General features: G+C 52.6%; 5 protein-coding genes across 5 annotated transcripts; 2 read left to right on the top strand and 3 right to left on the bottom strand.

Annotated features, from left to right (window-relative positions):
• Nucleotides 1-492: 492 nt before the first annotated feature.
• Nucleotides 493-1,455, top strand: A1O1_04900 (uncharacterized protein; the record flags this gene model as incomplete). Its single annotated transcript, XM_007725789.1, has 2 exons — nt 493-652; nt 734-1,455. 2 exons carry the CDS (start codon nt 493-495, stop codon nt 1,453-1,455), a joined length of 882 nt encoding a protein of 293 aa, XP_007723979.1.
• An 897-nt stretch (nt 1,456-2,352) lies between these two features.
• Nucleotides 2,353-3,831, bottom strand: A1O1_04901 (uncharacterized protein; the record flags this gene model as incomplete). Its single annotated transcript, XM_007725790.1, has 1 exon — nt 2,353-3,831. The coding sequence occupies one exon, from the start codon at nt 3,829-3,831 to the stop codon at nt 2,353-2,355; it is 1,479 nt and encodes a 492-aa protein (XP_007723980.1).
• Nucleotides 3,832-9,555: 5,724 nt separating this feature from the next.
• A1O1_04902 (RAN protein kinase) lies at nt 9,556-10,856 on the top strand (the record flags this gene model as incomplete). The annotated part of the gene is made up of 2 exons (XM_007725791.1): nt 9,556-10,144; nt 10,201-10,856. 2 exons carry the CDS (start codon nt 9,556-9,558, stop codon nt 10,854-10,856), a joined length of 1,245 nt encoding a protein of 414 aa, XP_007723981.1.
• Nucleotides 10,857-18,781: 7,925 nt separating this feature from the next.
• On the bottom strand, nt 18,782-19,503 carry A1O1_04903 (uncharacterized protein; the record flags this gene model as incomplete). Its single annotated transcript, XM_007725792.1, has 2 exons — nt 18,782-19,313; nt 19,412-19,503. 2 exons carry the CDS (start codon nt 19,501-19,503, stop codon nt 18,782-18,784), a joined length of 624 nt encoding a protein of 207 aa, XP_007723982.1.
• Nucleotides 19,504-20,340: 837 nt separating this feature from the next.
• A1O1_04904 (uncharacterized protein) lies at nt 20,341-21,341 on the bottom strand (the record flags this gene model as incomplete). Its single annotated transcript, XM_007725793.1, has 3 exons — nt 20,341-20,518; nt 20,603-20,679; nt 20,820-21,341. The coding sequence occupies 3 exons, from the start codon at nt 21,339-21,341 to the stop codon at nt 20,341-20,343; spliced, it is 777 nt and encodes a 258-aa protein (XP_007723983.1).
• Nucleotides 21,342-21,984: the final 643 nt, after the last annotated feature.

Consider the following 21,984-nt stretch of genomic DNA (forward strand, 5'->3'; position numbering starts at 1 on the left):
TTCAGAGTTGAAGCTGTATCATGGTGTCGCTTGGCTTTCGTTTACCATATCCAGCCGCCGGTGCACAGCAATGACCCGGGACAAGATGGTCGGAATCCCTCATATCTGAGAGTAATATCATCACTCGTTGAATCTGGCGTGTCCCCATCCTACAATCACACTTCCTCCCTCCTTTGTGCAGCCCTGTGTACTTCAGTGTTCAGGACGACACTGGACAACCCTCTTCTTCATTGTCCAGGCCGCGTGCAACGATAGGGTTGAACGTTGATCACATCGCCTCTGCGAGCTCCTTCCTTCGCGCCTTCTCTGCCCGCCATGTCTGATCTTGCCGCGGCCGAGAATGGCCAAAGCCAACCCGTCATGTTTCGGGTTGACTCATCCTCTCTTACCTTGACCGACTCACCTCAACCAGCATCAACAACGAAATCGTCCAGAGACTCGAGCGCCGAAAGAGATAAACAAACAGAGCGTATGGAGAGAGAGGAGATGAGGATGTCTTCGACGAGCCCAGGAGGCACTGTGCAGAGATACCTCTATCAAGACCTCGACGTCTCATACATGAGCATCGTGATCATTATTTGTTTCTTCATCTCCGGCCTCATCGACAGCGTGGCGTTCAACTCGTGGAGTTGCTTTGTCGACATGCAAACTGGTAGGATGCTCCCGCACACTGACCCGAGTCCATGTCCTTCCAGGATCTGAACCCAACTAATCCTTCTTTCCATCGCTCTAGGCAACACTGTCTTCGCAGCACTTGGACTCGGTGGACAACCCAAAGCAAATCACTCACAACAATATTACAAATCTCTCACCTCCATCGGGGCTTTTTGTCTCGGCACCCTGTTCTTCAACACGCTACACCGTTACCCGACCGGACTGTCGGAGCAACCATCGTCGCGGCGGCGCAGCATCCTGATCATCTCGTTCAGCATTCAAACTGCGTTCATCATCGTCGCAACAGTCCTGGTGTCTTTGGACCAGGTCTCGAACCAGCCCTTCTTACCTGGCCACTTCTCCTCCGGAAGCGACAGCAAAGCCAATCCACCGGAAATCACCAACTTCCTGGATCTCTGTCCCGTGTCGCTTCTCTCATTTCAGGCTGCGGGGCAAGTCACGCTGTCACGGCTTCTGGGGGTGGTCGAGTTGCCTACAATCGTCCTCAGCGCATTGTACCATGACTTTACCGCTGACTTGCTCGCCCTCCGGACCTCGTGGAGAAAGAGTGTGAGCGTTTGGGAGTTCCTGGCGGTGCAGCAACGCAGACAGGAGAAAAGGTTCGCTTGTATCATTGCCCTCTTCGTCGGAGGTATCATTGGTGGCGAACTATACAAGTCCAGGGCAGGCATGGCTGGGGCCTTGTGGATCGCTGCGGGCTTTAAGCTGGCTATTGTCCTAGCTTGGTGTTTCTGGCGCGGAGAAGTGGGTAGTGATGAACATGATGAGACGCTTCCATGATAGCATTCTGGTCGTCGTTTCAACCACGGCAACAAGGATGCATATCGGGGCATTCGTTTGGCCTTGCGGAGGCCGGCCTCACCAACCAAGCCGTTTGCGGGTTGTGTCTAGGCCAAGGAGCTATTTGAGATGATTCAACGACGAACGTAACGACGATTGCATATCCGGCATGAAAATGACAGAGCTAGGTGGTTAGATCGTTTTAGACAACGGAGTCTGAGCAGATTAGATTCGAATTGGTGCTCTGTTCACCATTGAAGTGGCTGGGGCAGTCAATGAACACATTCAAGACGTACTGTTGACGCAGATATATTTGATGTTTGGCGAGGCCTGGGACTTCTTTAACCTTGAGCAGAAGCTGTGGAGGGGAAACATAGACAAAAGAACCTGCAACGCACCATGTTGTCGGATTGCGTATTGCTTTGCGGGAGAGAAGCGGTCGAGGCCAGTGTTCGTAAGAGGTGGCTGGGATAACAATATACAAATATATATATTCTGGGCTGGGGAACCCATCGAGCTTCGGGTGCGGGGACGAGTTCGAATCCCTTAGAGCAGTGAGTGCAGTCACCAGGCGTGTTCTAAGAATTGAAGGCTGGCGAAGTTTCTTCAACAAATGATTGATATGAATACCTTCACTTACGATGGTGTAGGTCAGCGCTATGTATGCCTGTCATCGTGGGCTCACTTAACAGTCAGCGAAGATTGGCAGTGGTTCGGCATCTCTTCAACACAAAACGATCCCGTCAGCGTGTAGGGAGTATCAAAGGATGTAGAGCGAAGCGTATGTTTGATGGCTTCCAATATCATCTATAAGACTCCACAACCGTTGCAGGTAGGGTAGAAAGGAATTGCCGTCGCCACATAACGCTCACGGGCCCGGACGTGGCAGGCCGTTCCTCACGTGGTAGGACTCTTGAACAACTTCCCGCCTTTCCAGACATGCGTGATGTTACGGGGATCCTTGAACAGATCCATATGCTCGAGCGGGTTGGCGTTCAATGCAATCAGATCCGCATAATATCCAACAACAACCTGCCCGCTCTTGGGCGCCATGCCCAGATCACCCAAGACCTCGGGCCCCATGGCGGTCGCGGCCTCGATGGCAGCCAAAGGCTCCATTCCACCATCGACCACCGCATACACCAGCTCGCCACCACTCTTGCCCAGAGCCAGCGGATGCGTCGCAGGCGTGCTGATGCCCAGATCAGTGCCGAGAGCGATCTTGACCCCAGACTCGACGGCCAGCCTATACGCGGCGAGATGGTGCTTCGACGTTTCGACCATCTTGCGGTATGATTCAGGTGACATGAGCTCGGGATGGTCGACGCCGATCTTGACAATAGTCCGCGTGGGGACGTAGATGGCGCCTTTCTTCTTCATGAGCTCGACACACTCCGCATCCATATACGTGCCGTGCTCGATCGTATGGCATCCAGCATGCAGGGCGGCCATGATTCCGTTTTTGCCATGGCAGTGGGCGGCGACGACACGGCCGGCCCGAGTCGCCTCGTCGACGATCACGCGCAGCTCGTCCATCGAGAACTGCTGCCGTAACGGGTCGTCCGCGATACTCAAGACCCCGCCGGAAGCGAAGACTTTGATGCATTTGGCTCCCCGGCGCGTCAAGAGTCGCACCGCGCGTCGACACTCGTCCACCCCGTCGGCTAGTAACAATGGGCATGTGGCAGGGGCGAACGCATTCGCTTGGGTATCCCGCACACCTAGACACGAGGTCACGAACCCGGAGGGCAGGTCGAAGATGTCGCCGTGGCCTGAAGTCTGTGAGATGGCGGCGCCTGCGGAGTAGATGTTCGGCCCGACCAAGCTGCCTTCTTCGATTGCCCGGGATACTTCGATCGCGTACCCGCCCAGGTCGCGGATCGAGGTGAAGCCGCTCATGAGGATGTCGTGCACGTTCCGGGCGATTCGGGCGCCGGCTAGAGCTGGGGGAGATGCCGTGAGGAGTTCGCTGAAATTGAACGAGGTCAATCCTAGGAGGTGCGTGTGGCAGTCCCAGAGGCCCGGGAGAAGCACAGGCACATTTGTCGTCCGTAGTTTCTTGAAGTGTGGAGAGAGAGATGACCTGGACTGGACGGCGGTGATTTTGCCGTCTTGTACAATCACGCTCATGTTGCGCTGTGGCTCGCCTCGGCCGGGAATCAGAAGTTCCGCGTTGATGAGGTGCGTGGTTTCACTCTCGTCCACTCTATCGGTTTGGCATGGCGGTCTGATGAATGACGCCGAACTTGTTGCATTTCGCAAGAGGGCGTCTTGGTGTTGCTGACTCCTGCTGACTCCTGCAGTCTCTACATACAAAGTGGTATTGCTGTCAGACGCGCTTGAAGTTGTTGTTACTGTTATCTTTCGACGGGTCATGATTGTATATCTCGGCGGGTGGAGACAACTTGGTCACAATTGAATCTGGAATGTCTGACAGGGGAGGCTGTAGAAGGTCCAGTAGACTCTGAGGGATGATAGCTTGTTCGTAGTCCCGTGGCTGATTATGATCAAATATCTGATTTGGTTATGGTTATTTGGCACTGCTAGGCATCAGACGTTAGCATGATTTCGCCGCCAAAGATAGTATCCCGAGACTGTGATCGGGTCTGATGCTACTGGAGAACCAGGCCAGGAGAATGACATATGGCGAAATGCAGTCTCACCTCCGCTGGCCAAGGACCACGGTAGCAAGCCGAGCGTATTGGAAGGTCGCCGATGCGATGATGGCGGCGGTACACAAGTAGAGCGTCCGTCTTTTTGTTGGCTTCATGAACAGACTCTTCGTTGGTCGAGGTGACTTCTTCTTTCTCTTACAGCAGATGGATAAGTCAGAGATGTGGGAATCCGTTTCTCAAAAGTACTGGAGCTTCAAGCCGGATACTGATAGAGGAGCAGAGACGTAGTCATGATGGACGAATAGAAAGCCAGCGTTGGTGAGGGCCTAGTACACAAGAGGAAGGACCAAATCTCGGATAAATTGTTCATCCATTCCGATACATATCAGTACATACTCTCTCCGTACTTGTCAAGTGATAGGTTCCTACCTACCCGGACACGAGGTACTTGTACACAGTATGCACCTGTCAATGTTGCCACGTTGACACGATGTTTCTTCTGCTCCAGGGAAGGTGATGTAACTACCAGACTCGACAGTCTCTCGCCCTATATGCTGAAGCGTATAGACCGAGAGTGCTAGCTCTTTTCTTCCTGGACGGTGATCGCTCAAAAGCATTGTATTTGTCAAAGATGGGAACCAGATACTAAGGGGGAGCTGACGGGATCAGAGCTTGGCTTTCTCAGTATCAGAATATCGTCTGTCCTAGAGCTCGAGCTCGCCCTCTCGCAAGGCCTAACAGCGTTGTGGAGCTTGCCAGCCTTACCTCGTACAGCTGGTATTACTGATGAGTAACGATCCCCTGAGCACTCGCTATTGAGACATGAAGGTCAGGACACCTGATTTGGAATTCACTCGCTTGACTCCAAGATCGCCGTGACTTCAATCCTTGAACCTAGAAACCGAAAACCCACAAATATTACCTCGGCACCATCATACTGTTGTCCTCGGGAGGGATGGGAACTCCCCGTAGGAGAATGCCGGTGCTGATTTCTCCGAAAAGAGCATGGTTGTCCTTAGTAGTGCTTCGCGAGACCGACCAAATATGGGAAAGTTTGTCGGTCGATTTGAAGGCCTCTTTCCAATGCTGAGTTTCGTAGAAGCATGCGTCCCGTCACACCATCAGTTCGTCGGGAGATTGGATATGAACACTCTTGAGAACGAAACGTCATGATAGCAAGCATCCTAGAGATATTACGTACCATCACGCGAGCTGAGGGCCGGCCGGCTCTGGCTTCTGAGCTTCTGAGCTTCTGTCTCCTGACAACGATCGAGTCAACCAGCGTGCCGAATCTTCACGAGCGCTGCGAACAGCGGAAGTTTCAGTTGCATAAGGTGACGCGCAATCTGTGTCAGCAAATACGGACATTATTCACGTGACAGCTCGATTCAAGGATCACGTGCGACATGAGGTTCAGAAGGTCCGTCCGCTTCGTCCCGATGGTTTAGGAAAATCTCCCGGACAAGATGAGAAAAAGGAATTGCTGTCACCTTACCATTGACGATCTTGAACATTCGACTCAACGACTACACACCACGTCCTATAGCTGTGTGTCTCATGCCGAAGCGAGGCTGAGAGGCAGACCGGTATTTTGGGGCGCTCGAAAAACCATTCCGATTCTGTTGCGTGTCCAGCTGCAATGTGGTATGGCAACTCTGGATGCCTGAAATGTGATGAGTGAGCCCCTGTACATTTTGGGCGCGCACATCTTCGCGTGAACTTGAAGACTCCTTCCTTTAGAACCATTCGCGGAAAAACGGTGCAGGTAGGTGTCGCATCCTGGTCTCAGCGTTACCCTGTCCTCTACTTCTCAGGGATGACACCTTTCTTGCCTGATCGTGGCTCAATGGAGGTTGTCGGCCCAACGATCAACGGAAATACCTTGCGGACTCAGAAAGGCATTGCTTGAGCACTGGAGGCTTGTCGGTCTGATCGGGAAGTGTGTCCTGGTAATCCTCGCGGGAACGCTATGATCACACCGAATCAACAATGGATTCCTGTAGTAACATCTGCCCCTGAAGCTGATTATCATGCGCTGAAGTCATTGATGCATCTTGAACTGGGAGCCAGTTTTCATGTCGGGACTCAATGATGATCGCCCCGAAACAGCTGTGATTGTCCGGAGAACCCAGGTCGTGACAGCAGGAAGCAATGCAACATGATGCAAGCGACACATACTAAGGTGGATGTCCATCCGAAAGAGAGATCAACGACTACAAGACGCATGGAGGTTAGACACGTGACACTGGCTGTTTCGGTGGAGCACGCCAGGAGTAGAGAAGTGGGATACGGCGAAGCGTCCATCATCCAGACGCAAGGTTTCTCTGCCGCCTGAGCAGCAGCCATCGCACGCGTCTCTCTTCAACCACCACATCTATCGAAACTTCAATCACTACTGCACAACTTTTGCTTTGCAGATCAATCACCCGTGGCCAAATTCACAAGAGAACCAGGACATGGGCTAGTAGCCTCGTGATCTCCCGTCTCTTGGACGACTCCAGCTCTCTCACGTTGCTCAAGGGCGCCATCTCGCCACCCTCAACATTTGACTCGTCAGGCAACGTGGCTTGAAATCTGTCAAGCAGAACGTCTGCAACACGAAATTCACGCCCGTCACCTACCTCAGGGTCTCACCGACAAGTCTCACAGCCTCACACAGGCTGGCAACCGATGTATTCTCCTACGTAATCTAGTGCTGCTGGCGTCGTGGTTACTCGACACATCCATGCGAAGCTCGTGTCAGTCAACCCCCTAGTCCTTCTTCTCCCCCCTAAACCCCCAGTTTAGGCTTCTTTATTGCCGCAGGGACTACGAGTCATGGATGGCCAACGGCCCAAAATGCATGCCACAAGCCCGGCTCCCAGTTTACTCTCGAGTAGAGTGTCCACACACAAACGCTTTGATCAATTTCGGCAAGGCTCATGGAGGCGGCGCTATACAACTCACTATTTGCGCTATTGGCCATTGGCCCTGACTCCTGATCTTCTACTCGCGTCTTCGCGAGGGCAACGGCGGGGTCCATCTGGGTAGAGGAAGAAGTCCCCAAGAGCGGACTCTACCACATTCCTCACACCAATCTCCAAATCGTGTCCTGCGGATCGTATAGTACGTACACGCTCCAGCATTATAGGCTGGTGAAACAGTTCGGCCCGCTTCCTCTGCTGTTGTTTGTGGCGAATGGGCGTTGTGTCAGAGCACAATAATTTGCAAGCCACTCCAAAGTCGGCACCCGAAGCTTCCGCCCAGGGCTGGTAGTGTTGCTACATGACTCTAAGCACAAAGGGGCGATTTGCATGCACCTCGCAGGCATGCTACAACTACCCACGCCCACTGCTATTGTGAGGCCCAATGTGTTAGGCTCCATCGAGGACATCAATTCAGCCTAGAAGGCGACTGGCGAAATTGTTTGACCCGGGGGCTTGCACTCCTCGATGATCCCGCCTGTCAGAGTTCAGAGCTGAAGATGGCGACTCCGGACGGATACTGTTTGTAAACAGGGGGGTCAAGATACTCTGAGTCTCAGGAGTGACAGACCAGTGGACTGGCTTCTGAGGCAGAGTGTAGCGTAGCGCTGACCACAAGGTGGCCCTCGCCAGAGATAGGATTCTCCGGTTGTGAAGCCTTGTGTCGACGGCAGACCCAGGCCTACCCGCAAGACCTTGAAGGGTTGCACACTTCAGAACGGGCTTGGGGTCATTGGGCAGGAATAGAGGTCACTGCAGCATGCCGCTGTTCTATCAGTCTCTCGAAGACGCCCATCGTACCCTGGGATGGGCTGTGAAAGAGCACAGATGATTGGGTACTAGGTGTGATTGGGCGCGAGCATTGCAGCGAGCGAAGCTCCAGCAGTCAGAACGACCCTAGTGACAATGGGCAGCGCTCAAGGCGTACTTCTCAGTCCGACAGCTGCAGTAGAAGGTCGAAAGGTGTCCCCTATCCTGTCATTTTCATGTCTGGCAGTTCGGCTGTCCAGATGTCTAGCCCACCGCCCACCAGCTTTTTTGAAACACGAGCGAATGACAAGGGACATGCAGCGGCCCAGGCCAGATGGAGTCTAGGAGACTAGGGCCAGCATTTCCGCCTCTGTCAGGCGCGAGGCGCAAAAAGGAAACACGATCTGAGGATGCTCACCGACCAAGCCGCTCACCAACCTACCGATGGGTCGATCAATTGTGCTCGTCTCATGTCCGATGCCGTCTGTGCTGGCGTCAGAATCCGCCAATGGTTGCAGCCGTGCACCCTTCACATTGAACCGGGAGAAGCAACTGACCCATAATTGAGAGACGACGGGTTGGGCAAGGCTAGGAGAAACACAGCAGACGGGGCAGAAGGAAATCTGCTTGATACCCGTGGCATCACAGGATGGAATCTCCCGTTCAGAGGCATTGGCTCTGCCTGTCCAAAAGGCAAATTCCCGAGAATGCTGGCTGGCCAAGCCTAAGTGACGAGCAAGCGCCAGCACTGTCAAACAGCAGAGGGGAAAAGCTGTGCATGGGCATGACCATCTCGAATTTCACGCTGCCCCCCTGATTGAGGTGGTCGCCGCCCGGGCGAGCAAGCATACGACAAATGCAGGCAGCCAACTGCCCCCTGTCTCTGCTCCGGCATCAGTGTTGGTCGACATACTGGGGCATACTTTCGTCGAGGAGGGCCACAGGGCTGGCGAGCTACTGGCCGAATCTCCTAGCGCTGGCGTGCGGTCTCGCAAGGAACGCTGATCGTTGGTGACCAGAAATGCGCCCAGCCACCTGGTGATCCGTCCGTCTCTTCTGGCACTTTAGACGAAGCATGCAACCCACCGGCCCTTGCTGCCAGGCCGTGCCCGCCTCGTCCTGCTCTGTCTAGCATGCCTTAAACCGAAACGGCTTCTGGCGTGCCTCGTCATCCCAGCGTCGGACCACAGACCAGGGTTTGCCAACTTTGACGCATCGCAGTGGACCTCTCTTCTACCTGGCGTTCTATTCGCAGCATCCTCTGACCAGGTTCTGACAGCATTTTTGCCCCACTGGCATGGGTGACATGGGGGCAATCATGTCCGTGCGTCGACGTTTGCCATGCTCGCCATGCCTCTGGCTTCGAAGCTACCGTCATATCTAAATGGACCAGACGTTATATTGCCTCTATACCTCGATAACCTCGTCCATATCAACACCAGCATCACCAGCAAACACCAACCACTCCGCCAAACCACTCAACACCATTTCACTATACTTCTACCATCTGTTCTACATATTTACTCTTGTCCCAGACACTTCTTAATCTTTCGCGTCCTTCATCGTCGCTCGACCTCGACCCGACACCGTCCAGACTATCTACATTGGATATTACCTATTCCAGAGGACTGGCCATATTTCCTACTCTTTCTTCTCAACTACACGTCTCTGGAACCTCGTCTGGACCCATGTTTTGAGCAATCGTCCTTTTGGTCTTTTCGTCAACTCCTTTTCCTAGAACAAGTACTCCGTACTTTTGGGCTATCCCAAGAATGCTATTAACGCCGCCAACCTCTCCCCAACTTACGACCTGTCTTGCGCCAGAAGACAGATTGGGGTGCGTGTTAGCCGGCCGACTGGAACTTGTCTCCATCCTAGGAATTGGTGCTTATGGAGTGGTCTACCAGGCCGTCGACATTCTGACCAACATCCCGTACGCGGTCAAGGCTCTTCCCAAAGCCGGATTGGATTCCAGACAACGGCGTTTTCAGCGTCGGGAGATTGCCCTTCACCACCAAGCCAGTCAGCATCCCAATGTGGTTTCATTACTTCGGATCCTCGACAGCCCGGACTGCACGTTTGTCGTGATTGAATACTGCCCAGAGGGTGACCTGTTCTCCAACATTACCGAACAAGGCCGATTCGTGGGCGATGATCAATTGGCCAAGCATGCCTTCTTGCAAATTTTGGATGCAGTTCAATATTGCCATTCCGTTGGAATCTATCACCGGGACCTGAAGCCCGAAAATATCCTGGTCACCGATCAAGGCCACACCGTCAAATTGGCCGATTTTGGACTGGCAACCACGGATGCGGTTACGTCAGACTTTGGATGTGGCTCGACGTTTTACATGTCACCTGGTATGTCGTATTCATCCTTTTGATCCGCTCGAATCAAGCTGACCGGTCTTTCCTAGAATGCCAACAAGCTCCGGCCAGGCCATATGCTCGATATGCGGCCGCTCCTAATGATGTCTGGAGCCTCGGCGTCATCCTGGTCAATCTCACGTGTGGTCGCAATCCCTGGAAGAAGGCATCACCCGATGATTCGACTTTCAGAGCGTTCCTCCGGGATCCCCAGTTTTTGAGCTCGATCTTGCCCATCTCACCGGAGTTGAACATGATCCTGAGACGCATTTTCGAGTGTGACCCAACCAAGCGCATAACTCTCCAGGAACTCCGGGAGATGATCATCAGCTGTCCCAGGTTGACCATGAACTCTTACAACACACTGCCGCCATCCCCACCCCAGACACCTTACGATTACGTGGACTCGTTGGACTGTGCCAACATGGCTTTACCACCCTCTCCACCGGCTTCTCCATGTCCTCACCAACCCTTCCAATCTCAGCCTTCGGAATGGTCCTTGTTCGAACCCGCCTCGAAGCAGGGTTCATCTTGCTCTTCTCTTTCCACGGATTCTGGCTATGAATCCGAGTTACCTTACACGGATGCTGGTCAACGTTTGCAACCTCCCGTCTTCAACTTCTATGGCAACGTCATCCCTCTGCATGATCACGAGAAGGCTTACTACACGCCATCTAACTTTGTCCCAACTGTTGCTGCATTTTAATCACTTGGACATTTGTCTACATACGTTAAGCAGCCACCTTGGCCGGCGCTGTCACGATGTCACGGTGTTACGACCTGGAGCCTCTATACTTGTGGATACCCCGGCGGTCCACGATCTTTTGGCTTGAACCCTTGTTACTACTGGTCCGGATGGGGAAAGATTGTCTATCTGGACGCATTTGGCGACGTTTGCATTGTTACGGAAACAGCGGAAGCATTTGAATGGAGTTTTTCTAGACTTTATCAATCGGGGTTTTTCCTGGTGGGCAGAAATTGTCTTCGTTGTTTCTGAAGATGGAGGAGAGAGAAAAACAAAAAGAGGCGCACCACGCAAGTTATTGTCACTGTCTCTCAGTCCAAGTGCTGGCACGAGACGACATACAACTGGAACCTGGGGGAGGAATTTTGTCATTGTTTGTCCCAAATTTCAAGTTGTACACTCCAGATGTTCTACACCATTGGCCATCACATCTTGATCTGGATCGGCCACAGCAATACTATGTACTGGTCCAATCGGGACTTGTCGTCGATGATTTTCCGGTTGAATTGTCCATAGCTCCTGATGCTTGTTGCATTTTCTGTAGATAGCCTCGCAGAAAACCAAATTCTATCAGAATATTCGACACCGAAATCTACAATCTCATTTGTTCGTGTTCTGACCTTTCAGGTGATCGGTTTATGGGTTGTTGTCATATCACTGCAATTATGTCACATCGTACCTACCTACGAATGTTCTACCAAAGTAAAAACGACTTCTTAATCACGTGATGCACCACTTGCGGGGTCGCCTTCCCAATTCGACACAGACATCCATCAGTACGTTAGTGGTAGATAGGTAGGTAGATAGTAGGTAGCTAAGTCATACCACCTGGGCTTCGGTTTGGCCTTTGAGAAACGAGAATCTACAGACAGTGGCTCCTGTCGAAATCTGCCTATCTTGATGGTCAGGGTGCTGCACATCCTGGCCATCCATCCTTCATCCTATCTGTACCTCCAGAACAACGGATACGGATAACAAGTGATGATACGGTTCAGCTGGCACCCAACATACTTCGGTAGTTCATACAGCCCATGAGACACAACTCGTGGCCGACCCCTCCACGGGATCTATTCCTGATGACAGACCATCTCTGCCGCTTTTCATGCCGGACTAATGCAAGCCTCTCTTGTTCCAGCCCTCGATCTTTGACAGCGCATGCGTCAGTCAGCCCGCCTTCTCTTTCGCTTTTTCCAGTTGTTGGCAAGGATTATATCACTACCCAGGTAGGGTGGCCTTTGGCTGGCTGCCTTACTCTTCTGTAAGTTGGGGTCCCTTCGCTTCTGCCCCGCCCCTCACTAAGCCTGCTCCCATCCTGCCGTTCGTTGCACATCTTTTTCTTCGCCACCCACTACTGCATCTTGTCTGCATCTAAACGGTCCCAGTTCTTTTTTGACCTGCTTGGACCTAGTTACTCTGGAGCAACATACTCCATGCTACTTACTGAACAACGCGCAAACTGGGACGGCACATCTTCCTAGTCCCCCTGGGAGACTCCCGCTTTCTGGGGGTGCGACCGATAGTGCCCGAGTCTTCAACTCTTGGGACGCCCCTGATTATGCAGTGAGCATCCCAGCGGTTCCAACCCAATCAAACCAAAACCGTTCGTGGCTGTTGGTGGTGTCCATCATATGGAGTCCCCATCGCTAGGACTCAAGTCATGACAGAAGCTCATCGCCACAAAATTCCCCTGCCATCATTCTTGTGATCTGCGTCCTGTCCTCTGCCACTGCCACTGCCACACTACCTCTCTCTCTACCCGCCAGAAGTCTACGCGCTCGGGATCATAGCCCTTCCAGCCATCAACATGCAGCGCAGCCCGCCATGGGCCACGCTCTTATGCAGGAGCTTCCGGCAGCCCCTAACTACGGTGCGTGCCCAGTGCTGCGTGCTCTGAGGTCTTGACGAAGCCTTCGGGATGTCAGTGATCGACATCTCTTGTGTCCAGTCTCAAGTACTCATAGTATATTGGCATGCACAACGCAACGTGGTCATGCGTAGGCTGTGACACCGAGTTTTGACACACGTCTACCAATTCACTATCTTCAACTCCCTTGCTTGCTTACCTGCCTTCCTGTGTTGCAATGTTGACACTCCACGAAGAGGGCTGCTTTCAATGATCCATGTGCCAGCCAGGGCAGTGATCATCTTTTGGCAGTGTTGACTTGCCTCGCCCCTACCGTGTCTCGATTTTGGGCTATGCAGAGCCGGTTCTCCATACGATAAGGGAGGGGACCTTATGCTAGCCTCGTTACGTCCGTCCCTACGGTATAGTATGCCTTGCCCCCAATGCACGTCTTTATCGTCGATGCGCCAAGTCCTGTAAGGTATCGCCGATGCCCGCTATCAACAGCCATATCGGAGTCGGTTGTATCAACGTCAGCTTGGCCCAATTGTGCGACAGCAAACAGCCACCTTCAAGTGTAAATGGGGCGCGGCACAATCGAAAGTCAAGACCCTCTTGCTCTGGTAAGGGTAGATTTCCATCTCTGTCAGCTACGTTGAGTTCCCACCCTTAGGCTTGTAGAGAAGTGGTCTTGCTAGCGATAATGTACTGCTAAACCTGTCAATAATCATTCATGTTGACAAGGACACCCCCCTTTGCCTTTGCTGCCGGTGTCAGTCATCTCATGGTCAGTCGACTTGGATTCATCGAGCGATCGAGTTGGCTGAACTGTCACAAGTGTTCATCAACGTGACAAGTGTCGAGCATTAAATGACTCTGTATACCTCCAACAGAGGCGAGCCAAACTACACAAGTTAGTTGCAACTCTAATCAGTTCTAATGATATTATGAAGTTGAGAGGTGGATGCTGGAGGCCTGCCAGACTGATTGTCATTGGCTGTTGAATATCTGGTGGTTGTATCTTCTGCAAGCAAACGAGGCCTTGGTGTTCAAGTTGTCCAACGAGGACGAATGACCGTGTGCATGGCCAAAATGCCGCACCCTACAACGAGACGGTATAGTACGTAGTAGGAGGTGGAAGGGGTAGTGGTGGTTGATCTCACAGTGCGGACTTGTACATCCTAACAAGCCGTGGCATGAGGGCAAGAACCTCCAACCCTCTCTCAACCTCGCCCAACGGCATCAATGGATGATACGGCCGTCAGTGTGCAACTACAGCCAATCCCATTGCAGCAGAAGCCCGTGATAGTTCCTGGTCTTCTCGTCGTACCATGGCACAGGTATAACATACTAATCGATAGGTAAGTATCAGCGGAGAGTTAAAGGGCACTCACCATATCTGGGGAGCCTCTTGGTGAGTCAAATGGATCCCCGTCCTCGCGAGGCCTTTGCTACGTGAAGGTGAAGTTATTAAACCTCGCATCATGAAGAAAGAAGCACAACGGTAGGGACGTGTACTTTTGCGCGAAAGGTAAACACAAGCCAGAATCACGAGATCAATTCCATCGTTGACAGCCCGGACGCTGGTCCGATGACGTTCGTGCCCTTACAGTGATCAGATATCTTTCTACACAGTACGTACTCGTCGGCAGCATGGCTAGAATCAGAGGCGAAAGAGCTCAACAATCTCAAGTCTTCGCCTATTCCGTCGAAGCAATCTCTATGCCTGGAGCATTTCATTTCAGTCGGTCGGGCACTGCTCCATCAAGTGAGGTTTTTTGATCATTGTTGTTGAACACGCTGTGGGACTCAACGAGATGGGAGCCAGGAGGGACATTGGTGCTCTGTACACGGTGTCTTGAACAACATGACTACGCATGATCATTCCTAGGAGCCAGGACCCAGCACCATTTCGTCTGTGGGTAACTACAGAGTATTCATTTCTTCAGTAGTGTTCACTTTCCCAAGGCTGGAGCCTCTCTGCGAGGGCCCACGGCCACGGATACCCAGATGGTACGTACTATGAGGACTGCGCCTCTAGGAAAAGAATGTACTACGTCGTATATGCGGACTACGGATCACGGATCAACGCATTGAAACGGGTGCGCGCGGAAAGGAGATTAATCAGATCACTATTGTGGGAAGCAGGGCCCCTCCAAATACTCCGTGCCGAAACGGTCAGTCCCTGCGGACCAGTCTCCAAACTACAGAGCACCGCTATACCTCTGTAGCCTTAAATCCCAGGCTCCAGTAATCCTTTCTTGACATTTGTTATGGGTCTTAACCAGGCTCCAGACGGGCCAAGCACCCCACCACAGGCATCGATTTTTCCAGGCAGCACGGATGTCGCCGGAACCGGTTCAGCCTCGTCGATCATCAAGGTTTGATTGCTGGACAGTAGTACACAATAGTGGGCACAACTGTGGGAACCACTCTCAGTGATCAAATCTCATCCCTTTTCTCCCAACGTTTGCTATTGCCGTAGAGTGGGTTGTGGGCATTTATTGACGAGGTGGGCCGTGCGGCGTGCGTGGATGTTCCAGGGGAAAGCGAGTGACCCGAAAAATGCAAGATCCAGGTGCCCAAGTACCTAGGTACCTATGATGTCTGTGCTTTTGGAAGAGAACACGTTCCTACAGGATCATTGAATAGCAAAGAAGGAATGGAGGCCTGTGCGGGACGTCGAACAGAATATTCTGTCGTTGACGCCGTCCGTTTTTCGACAGGTCAACTGTCCCTACGACGATGCCTGCGCTTGAACCAGTAGGCGTCTCGGCGTGTATGCGGACACCAATCACCCAGTTTGTTTCAAGCACGGTACATTCCTGGGCACTTCATGGCCGCAACGACAGAGCACTTCATAGCAGGCTAATGAGTGAACAGTGAAGAGTGCCTCAGTGCGTGGTAGTCAGTGGACTACGTACTAGTGAGCACCATGTCAAGGAGGAGAACTGCAGTGTAAGCGAACAGTACACACCAACCACGGCCACAATATACGTATATCGCCACAGTTTGGTCATATGTCACGTGGGTGAATGAGGATATTGTGGCCGTGCGGCGTTGCTTTCCATATTCGTATTCGCATCCACATCCATATTGCGGACAACAGTATCACGTGGCCTCGTATCTCGTTTTATCGCCACTGCCACAGCGAAGTCTAGGTGAGGTTCAGCTGATGAACAGACTTCCACCAAACCTTCTTTCTGTGGATGGCTCGCCGGCAATTGTATAAAACACGCGACGACTTCTCACTCTGAGAATTGCTTTTGTCAGACTAAAACTTATTTTCGCTTTTGGAGAAGAATTTATGCTGGCGACTACACATCTTGCCAAGGAGCGGTCAGACAAAGCCGATTTTCCTCGGACAGACCACTGCCAAAATCATGGAGGTCTCCAAGTGACTGATTGAACTCAGTAGGTACGTACACGAAGACATATGCGTCGTTGCACCATTTTACCTCTGCAAGTGGCGATATTCTACTGTCACTGCTACTGCTGCTACCACTACCACTAGGGTGACACCATTGCTCAGCCAAGTCACAAGACTCGAAACCTTCCAAGGCATCCAAGACCTCCAATTACGCGTCGCGTCGTCTTATGATGACGGGAGTCAGGGTTTGCCAGGGCTTTACGTGCATTCAGGCGCAGTCAGGCGCGGTCGTGCGGCAGGGCTGCCTAGGCTCTCAATGGATTTGCTACAGGTAAGATTCTCTATCACGACAGTCATTGACCTCGGAATCTGGACCACACTCGGGGTTGCCACTGGAGTATCAAGTGCAATCTCCATCTTCTCCTCTGCTCTGCTCATCGTTGTCGTTTCACGATAGATTGTCTTCTCTCGTTTGATCTCACCTGTCACCCATTTTCCCTGCAATCCAGACTGTGGAAGATCCAGTAGGGTCCTTGTCACCGCACCCGCCATAAGGTACGCGAGATCGTTCTTCCTCTCGCGAGCAGTCACGCCGGCATAGACGGCGAGAAGGAATTCCACACGATCCTCCTGACGCAGCATTTCTTCGGAAGCGACGACACCGACACCACCTCCTGTTCCTATTCGCCACTGCTATCTACACTTTGACGAGCATTGCTTTCTATATTGTAGTCACACCAGCCACAACTTTAAAGATACCCTTTTGAACGTTCTCAAACGCCTCCAAAACAAAGTAACGGGCACAAGAAATCATCGGAAACCTTTGATCTGATATCATATCTCGTCTACCACGATGCCCGAGAAGTACCCGCCACCGCAATACCCGCCTCCCTCACACACCGGCGCAGGCGACTATCAATCCCCTCCCCCACCTCAGCCCGGTATGGTCTACGATGCCAACCAAAGCCAGTACGACATGTCCAGAGGTGGTCCGCAGGGAGGCTACTACCCACAGCACCAGCAGCAACAACAACAGTACGGCTACGGCCCGCCCCAAGGCTACGGCTATGGTCCGGGAGGCGGCCCTCCTCCAGGCCAGGGGTATTATCCACCCCAACAGCCTCCTCCCGTCGTCTATGAGCGCCAGAAGAGCGGCGGTGGCGGTGGTCTTTGTGCTGGATTGATGGCCGGGCTGGCGTGCTGCTGTTGTTTGGATTGTTTATTCTAGAGTCCTCGGCGAAAAGACGAGAGGATATCAGATTGGAGCTTGAGAGCAAACTCGTGGAACGGAAGTCAACAACGTATATCACTGGAACGGGTGGTCAAGGCTGTGGTTGCAGGATCGGCAGGGGGGAGAAATGTCACCTGCAACTACATTTCAATGTTGAACCGCACTGGATTCTATGTCGCATGGCAGTGTATCTTGTTTTTTTTTCATGCTGGAGTATTTGACACGCAGCGAGGCGAGGCTAGACTGGGGACGATTACTCAGGCGCTCTATCTACATGTCTCAAATTCTATGCTTATGGTACAATGTGTCGTATAACGTCCCTCCGTATCGAGCCGGGCCTCAGGGGGCATTTTCACACGGTCGTGCGTCTCCAGCAAGCCTGCCGGCCATGTTCAGCAGCAGCAGTAACTTGTTGCAGGCACGTATCGGAAAGTCAAGGTTATCTAGGAATTGACTTATGTTCATCTATACATTTTCAATGTTGCCTTACGGTAGACTCGCAAGATCAGTCCCGGGTACTGTCTTGTCTCCCACTTCTGTTCGCAGTAATGGTGAGGGGCGAGCATGATCGATCCCTTCGAATCATTGTGAACAGCTCCACCTCACCATGTGGCCTTGATCGCAAAAGTAAGAGTTTGCATGTGCCATGAGGCAGGGCCCTCGCTCGCTGTCCAGGACGAGAACGTATTACGGAAATCAGGTTCATAGCTTCTGGGGGATCAAGACATGAGATCTCATTCAAGCGTTCCTTCTCCGTGTCGCACCAGGGGCCGCAGCCGAAGGTACGGCAACTCGTTGGGGTGGCCGTCACGACAAATTGTCTCAAAGAGCCGTGTCCTTACCTGGGTGAGAACTAAACCGCGGGTCGAGTGCTCTTTAAGGTCGGTTCGTGGAGCCTCCCAAGCCAGACGGCTGTGACTTGCAGCCTTTCTCATCTCCGAGTCTCCGACAAGCGCCAGTGGTTTGGACAACATGCAGGAGGCTTCATGCGCGTGCCAGGCTGGTAGCGCAATTGACCTTAGGCTCGAGGCACGAGTTCTCTGGGGTCGTGTTGCTCAAGTGATGACTCGAGATCTGTTTGGGCAGGAAGATCGATCGTCTCAGTGGCTCGAGACGCCCACTCGCGCATAGGTGACTGTCGCAAGTTTGGAAAGCGTTGAAGAACGTTTTTCGGCAACCGATAACGATTGTCACTCGCTGGACTTTAACGCACTGACAGTCACACTTTCATAATCCAGCCCAAGGGTATTTCAACATGATTGTCTTGCTGGTGGCTGTCCATCACCTTCCACCCCCAAACGGATGGCATGTTTTCCATCAGGCACTTGCAAGCATGGGTCAAGACGACTTGCCAGATTGTGGTCATGGTGAAGACCCTGCTCCGAAAACTCCATCTGGAGCGCAGCTATATCCCAAATATCGCGCCTAACCCGGGAAATTATTCACATCACCGAACAAGAATACTGAGTCATCCCCCCATTCTCCGTCGTGGTCATAGCCGCAGTACGAGTAATGTCCTCCAGGGTCTCCCACATCAACTCACCCGTCAAGGCACTACACTCGGCGTAGCGATCGCAGCGCATCTCCTGAGCGACCCGCAGAGCCTCCTGGGGCATGACACATTCAAACGTCCCGTCTTCCATTCTCTTTTCGGTACGTTCGTCGCGCTTGAGCCCCAGTAGCATCACGGGCATGTTATGCTCCAGATCACTGTAGTGCATGGACAGCTGCTTGCGCCAGTAGAACTGGGCGTTGTGGAGGGACTCGCGCGAGGAGACGGAGAATGCGATGATCGTAAACGCTGGCTCGGCTGGGAATGGGTCCACGAACAGCGACGACGTAGAGACGTGGATGCGGAACTTGTATGGTCGCCCAAACAGCGTCACGTCCCAGCTCAGAGGCTCTGTAGGTGCGAATATGCGTTTCCGAGGAGCAGACAGGTTGAGTCTGCCATTGTGGACATGTTCGATTTGACTGGGAAAGAGTGAATGCTAGCGCCAGGAATGAGCTCGCGAGATGTTGCTGCGTGCGGGCGAGGAGAGGGCAGATCTTTTGGTTGCTCAACAACTTACGATAGGAACGTTGCTTTGCCCACGCCAGGGCTCCCCAGGAATAGTATGTCAACCTCTGGGACAGGTGTGCCCTCCAGCAACGTCGGCGTCATGTTTGAGCTTCCCAGCGTGATTGTGCGGGAGCTTCATGGCGGGAGTACAAGAGGACGAGATGCAGTGCTGCCTTGTTTGGCGCTCACATGAGCGCTCACTCAGACCATGCCGCTTTAACACCACCTACTACGTAGTAGGTACCTGCTCGCGACTCACTATTACTAGTAGTGATACAGCATTTCATCCACATTTCAAGTTCGACACATGCCCGACTACTGCTACTCACCATGAATGTGCACGGGCCAATTCGTCGAAAGAGAGATCGGGAAATACGATCCTGTCTGTCTTGTCACCGGAGAAAAGTCAAATGTGATGGAGCTGAGCCTTGTCGCAGGTGTCGGACAGTTGAGCGAATAAATGACTGCCATTACATGAACGCTGGCAAAACCACGGCAGGCCCCCTTAACCCTAGCACCGACAGCCATCCCTTATTGTCAGATGGATTACTACCGGCAAACTCAGACAGAGACGATACTAGAACAGAAATTCAAGGACTTAATCATACTGGCCCATCATGCCCAAACCTCACCTTCCTGACTGATACACGCGTATCCAAACAAGAACATGCTTCCATCTTGAAGGAGCCCGAACAGAAGATACATGTGGTGAGTTAATCACCCAATCAGTGAGGAACGTCTTGCTGGAAAGAACTTCAGATCACGTTACAAATATATTTTCGTCGCGTCCTACTGGCTGAAAATGCCCCTAAGGCCCGGCTCGATACGGAGGGACGTGACACTTGATCCGCCTTCTGCTCGATGCTTCTGGAGAACAGAAGCTATACTTTGCTTGATGGCAACCCAAAGTCATGAATTTCGAAGACCGCATTATCCCACTCAGACACGCCATGTCCGCTGCCGGGCGATCTGCGTCCTTGCCACCAGGATCAAAGCAGCATCCGCCAGAACAACACTTCCACTGAAGATGGCGGCTTCATTATATCCTTTATACCGTGCAATCATGGCGTCTGTGATAGGTGTTCCTGTGAGGCCTGCAACACTGTACAGTCCCAGTCTGACTACCTGTCCCTGCTATACGACTCACAGGCTACCACCTATACTCTGTATGTCGCTCGAACTTGTCGAGTCGAGGTCTGACCGAAATGACTGCACACCGATAGCCATCTTGCCACACTCATTCAGAGACGTGATCACATCCACTAACACCTCCCAAATCTGACCATTGGCAAGCATTGCAAAGTCCCAGACCCACACGGAGGCCTCTCTTGACTATCAAATCTGATTTCCGCTCCGTCGCCTCGCTTCTTAATTCCAGGCGCCAAGTAGGTATGGGCTCATGTACCCTCCCCGGATACCTGGTAATGATATCCGTAATCGTGGCACGGATTTGACAGGGTGAAGGCAACGGGATCGAAAGTCGGATCCAACTGACCAGTCTGGAGCTGGTATTGGTGGGACGAGAACGGATATTCGAAGGGCATGATATTGACGTCCCAGTCCCATCCGCACCCCAACCCCACATTTGGGCTCTGGCTCAGGTCAGAGTGTCGTGGTAAGGTGAAGTCGACAGCAGTGTCACCCATGCCGTCCAGAGAGGCGAACGTTGATTCTAGGTTTCCATCGATCCAGCCTTCACTGTCGACATGGCTCCCTTGAGACGGCAGTAATAAGGGCCCAGCCCAGAATTTCTCCGCATCCGCATCCATAGCCATATCCCAGGCTAAGGTGCGCTGTTTCTGCTGCTGGCTTGGTTGCGTATCGGTGTCGCCATTCCCATTCCCATTGCCACTGCCACTGCCAGTATGGTGCCGCGTTACATTTAAGTCGGTGGTGGACAGTGATACCGAAGGGGACTCCGACGCTGGTTCGGGGTCCATGGTCTGCCTCTCGGACCAAATCCAATCTGGCGGCTTCTTATCCACGGTCAGAAATATGCATGGTCGGTTCTTCCGTCGACAACTCAGACATTTATCCTGCTCTCTGCGCTGCGTCAGAAGACATCTCGTTTTGCTTCTGCGGCAGCCCACGCAGGCGATCGAGGCGCGGTAGTAGCCGAGTTTGGAACCCCGTGACGGAGGCGGCTGGCGAGGGTGCGACGATGAAAGCATGTGAGTCCAATGGTATCAAGAACCTAGATACTTGATCCTTTGGACGTGAAGCAGTAGTGGTGTAGTGGTAATGTAATGGTAGTGGTCTCTGATAGTCACGTAGAACTGAGGGCAAGAAGGGCGACGTCGGGCCGAGGTCCTTATCTACCTAGATAAATGCTTATCACTGCACTGGGACGAGACTTGGACCCACTCATCTATCGAGGAGGGGTGCATACAAATACGCACTATGGGAGGTACCTGGTTTCACAACGATTGATATGGCAAGGACATACTCATAGTAAATGCGATGGTACAATGGACCTTGAATACGTTTACCCGCGCTCACACGCTACAGGATCAAATGGCTAGCTATGCGAGGTGCATAGCACAAACATGCCTATGTACTCGTACACCGGCCGAGGCGTCTGTA

The sequence above is a fragment of the Capronia coronata genome (assembly GCF_000585585.1).
Source record: "Capronia coronata CBS 617.96 chromosome Unknown acBCG-supercont1.4, whole genome shotgun sequence".
Classification (NCBI taxonomy): domain Eukaryota; kingdom Fungi; phylum Ascomycota; class Eurotiomycetes; order Chaetothyriales; family Herpotrichiellaceae; genus Capronia; species Capronia coronata.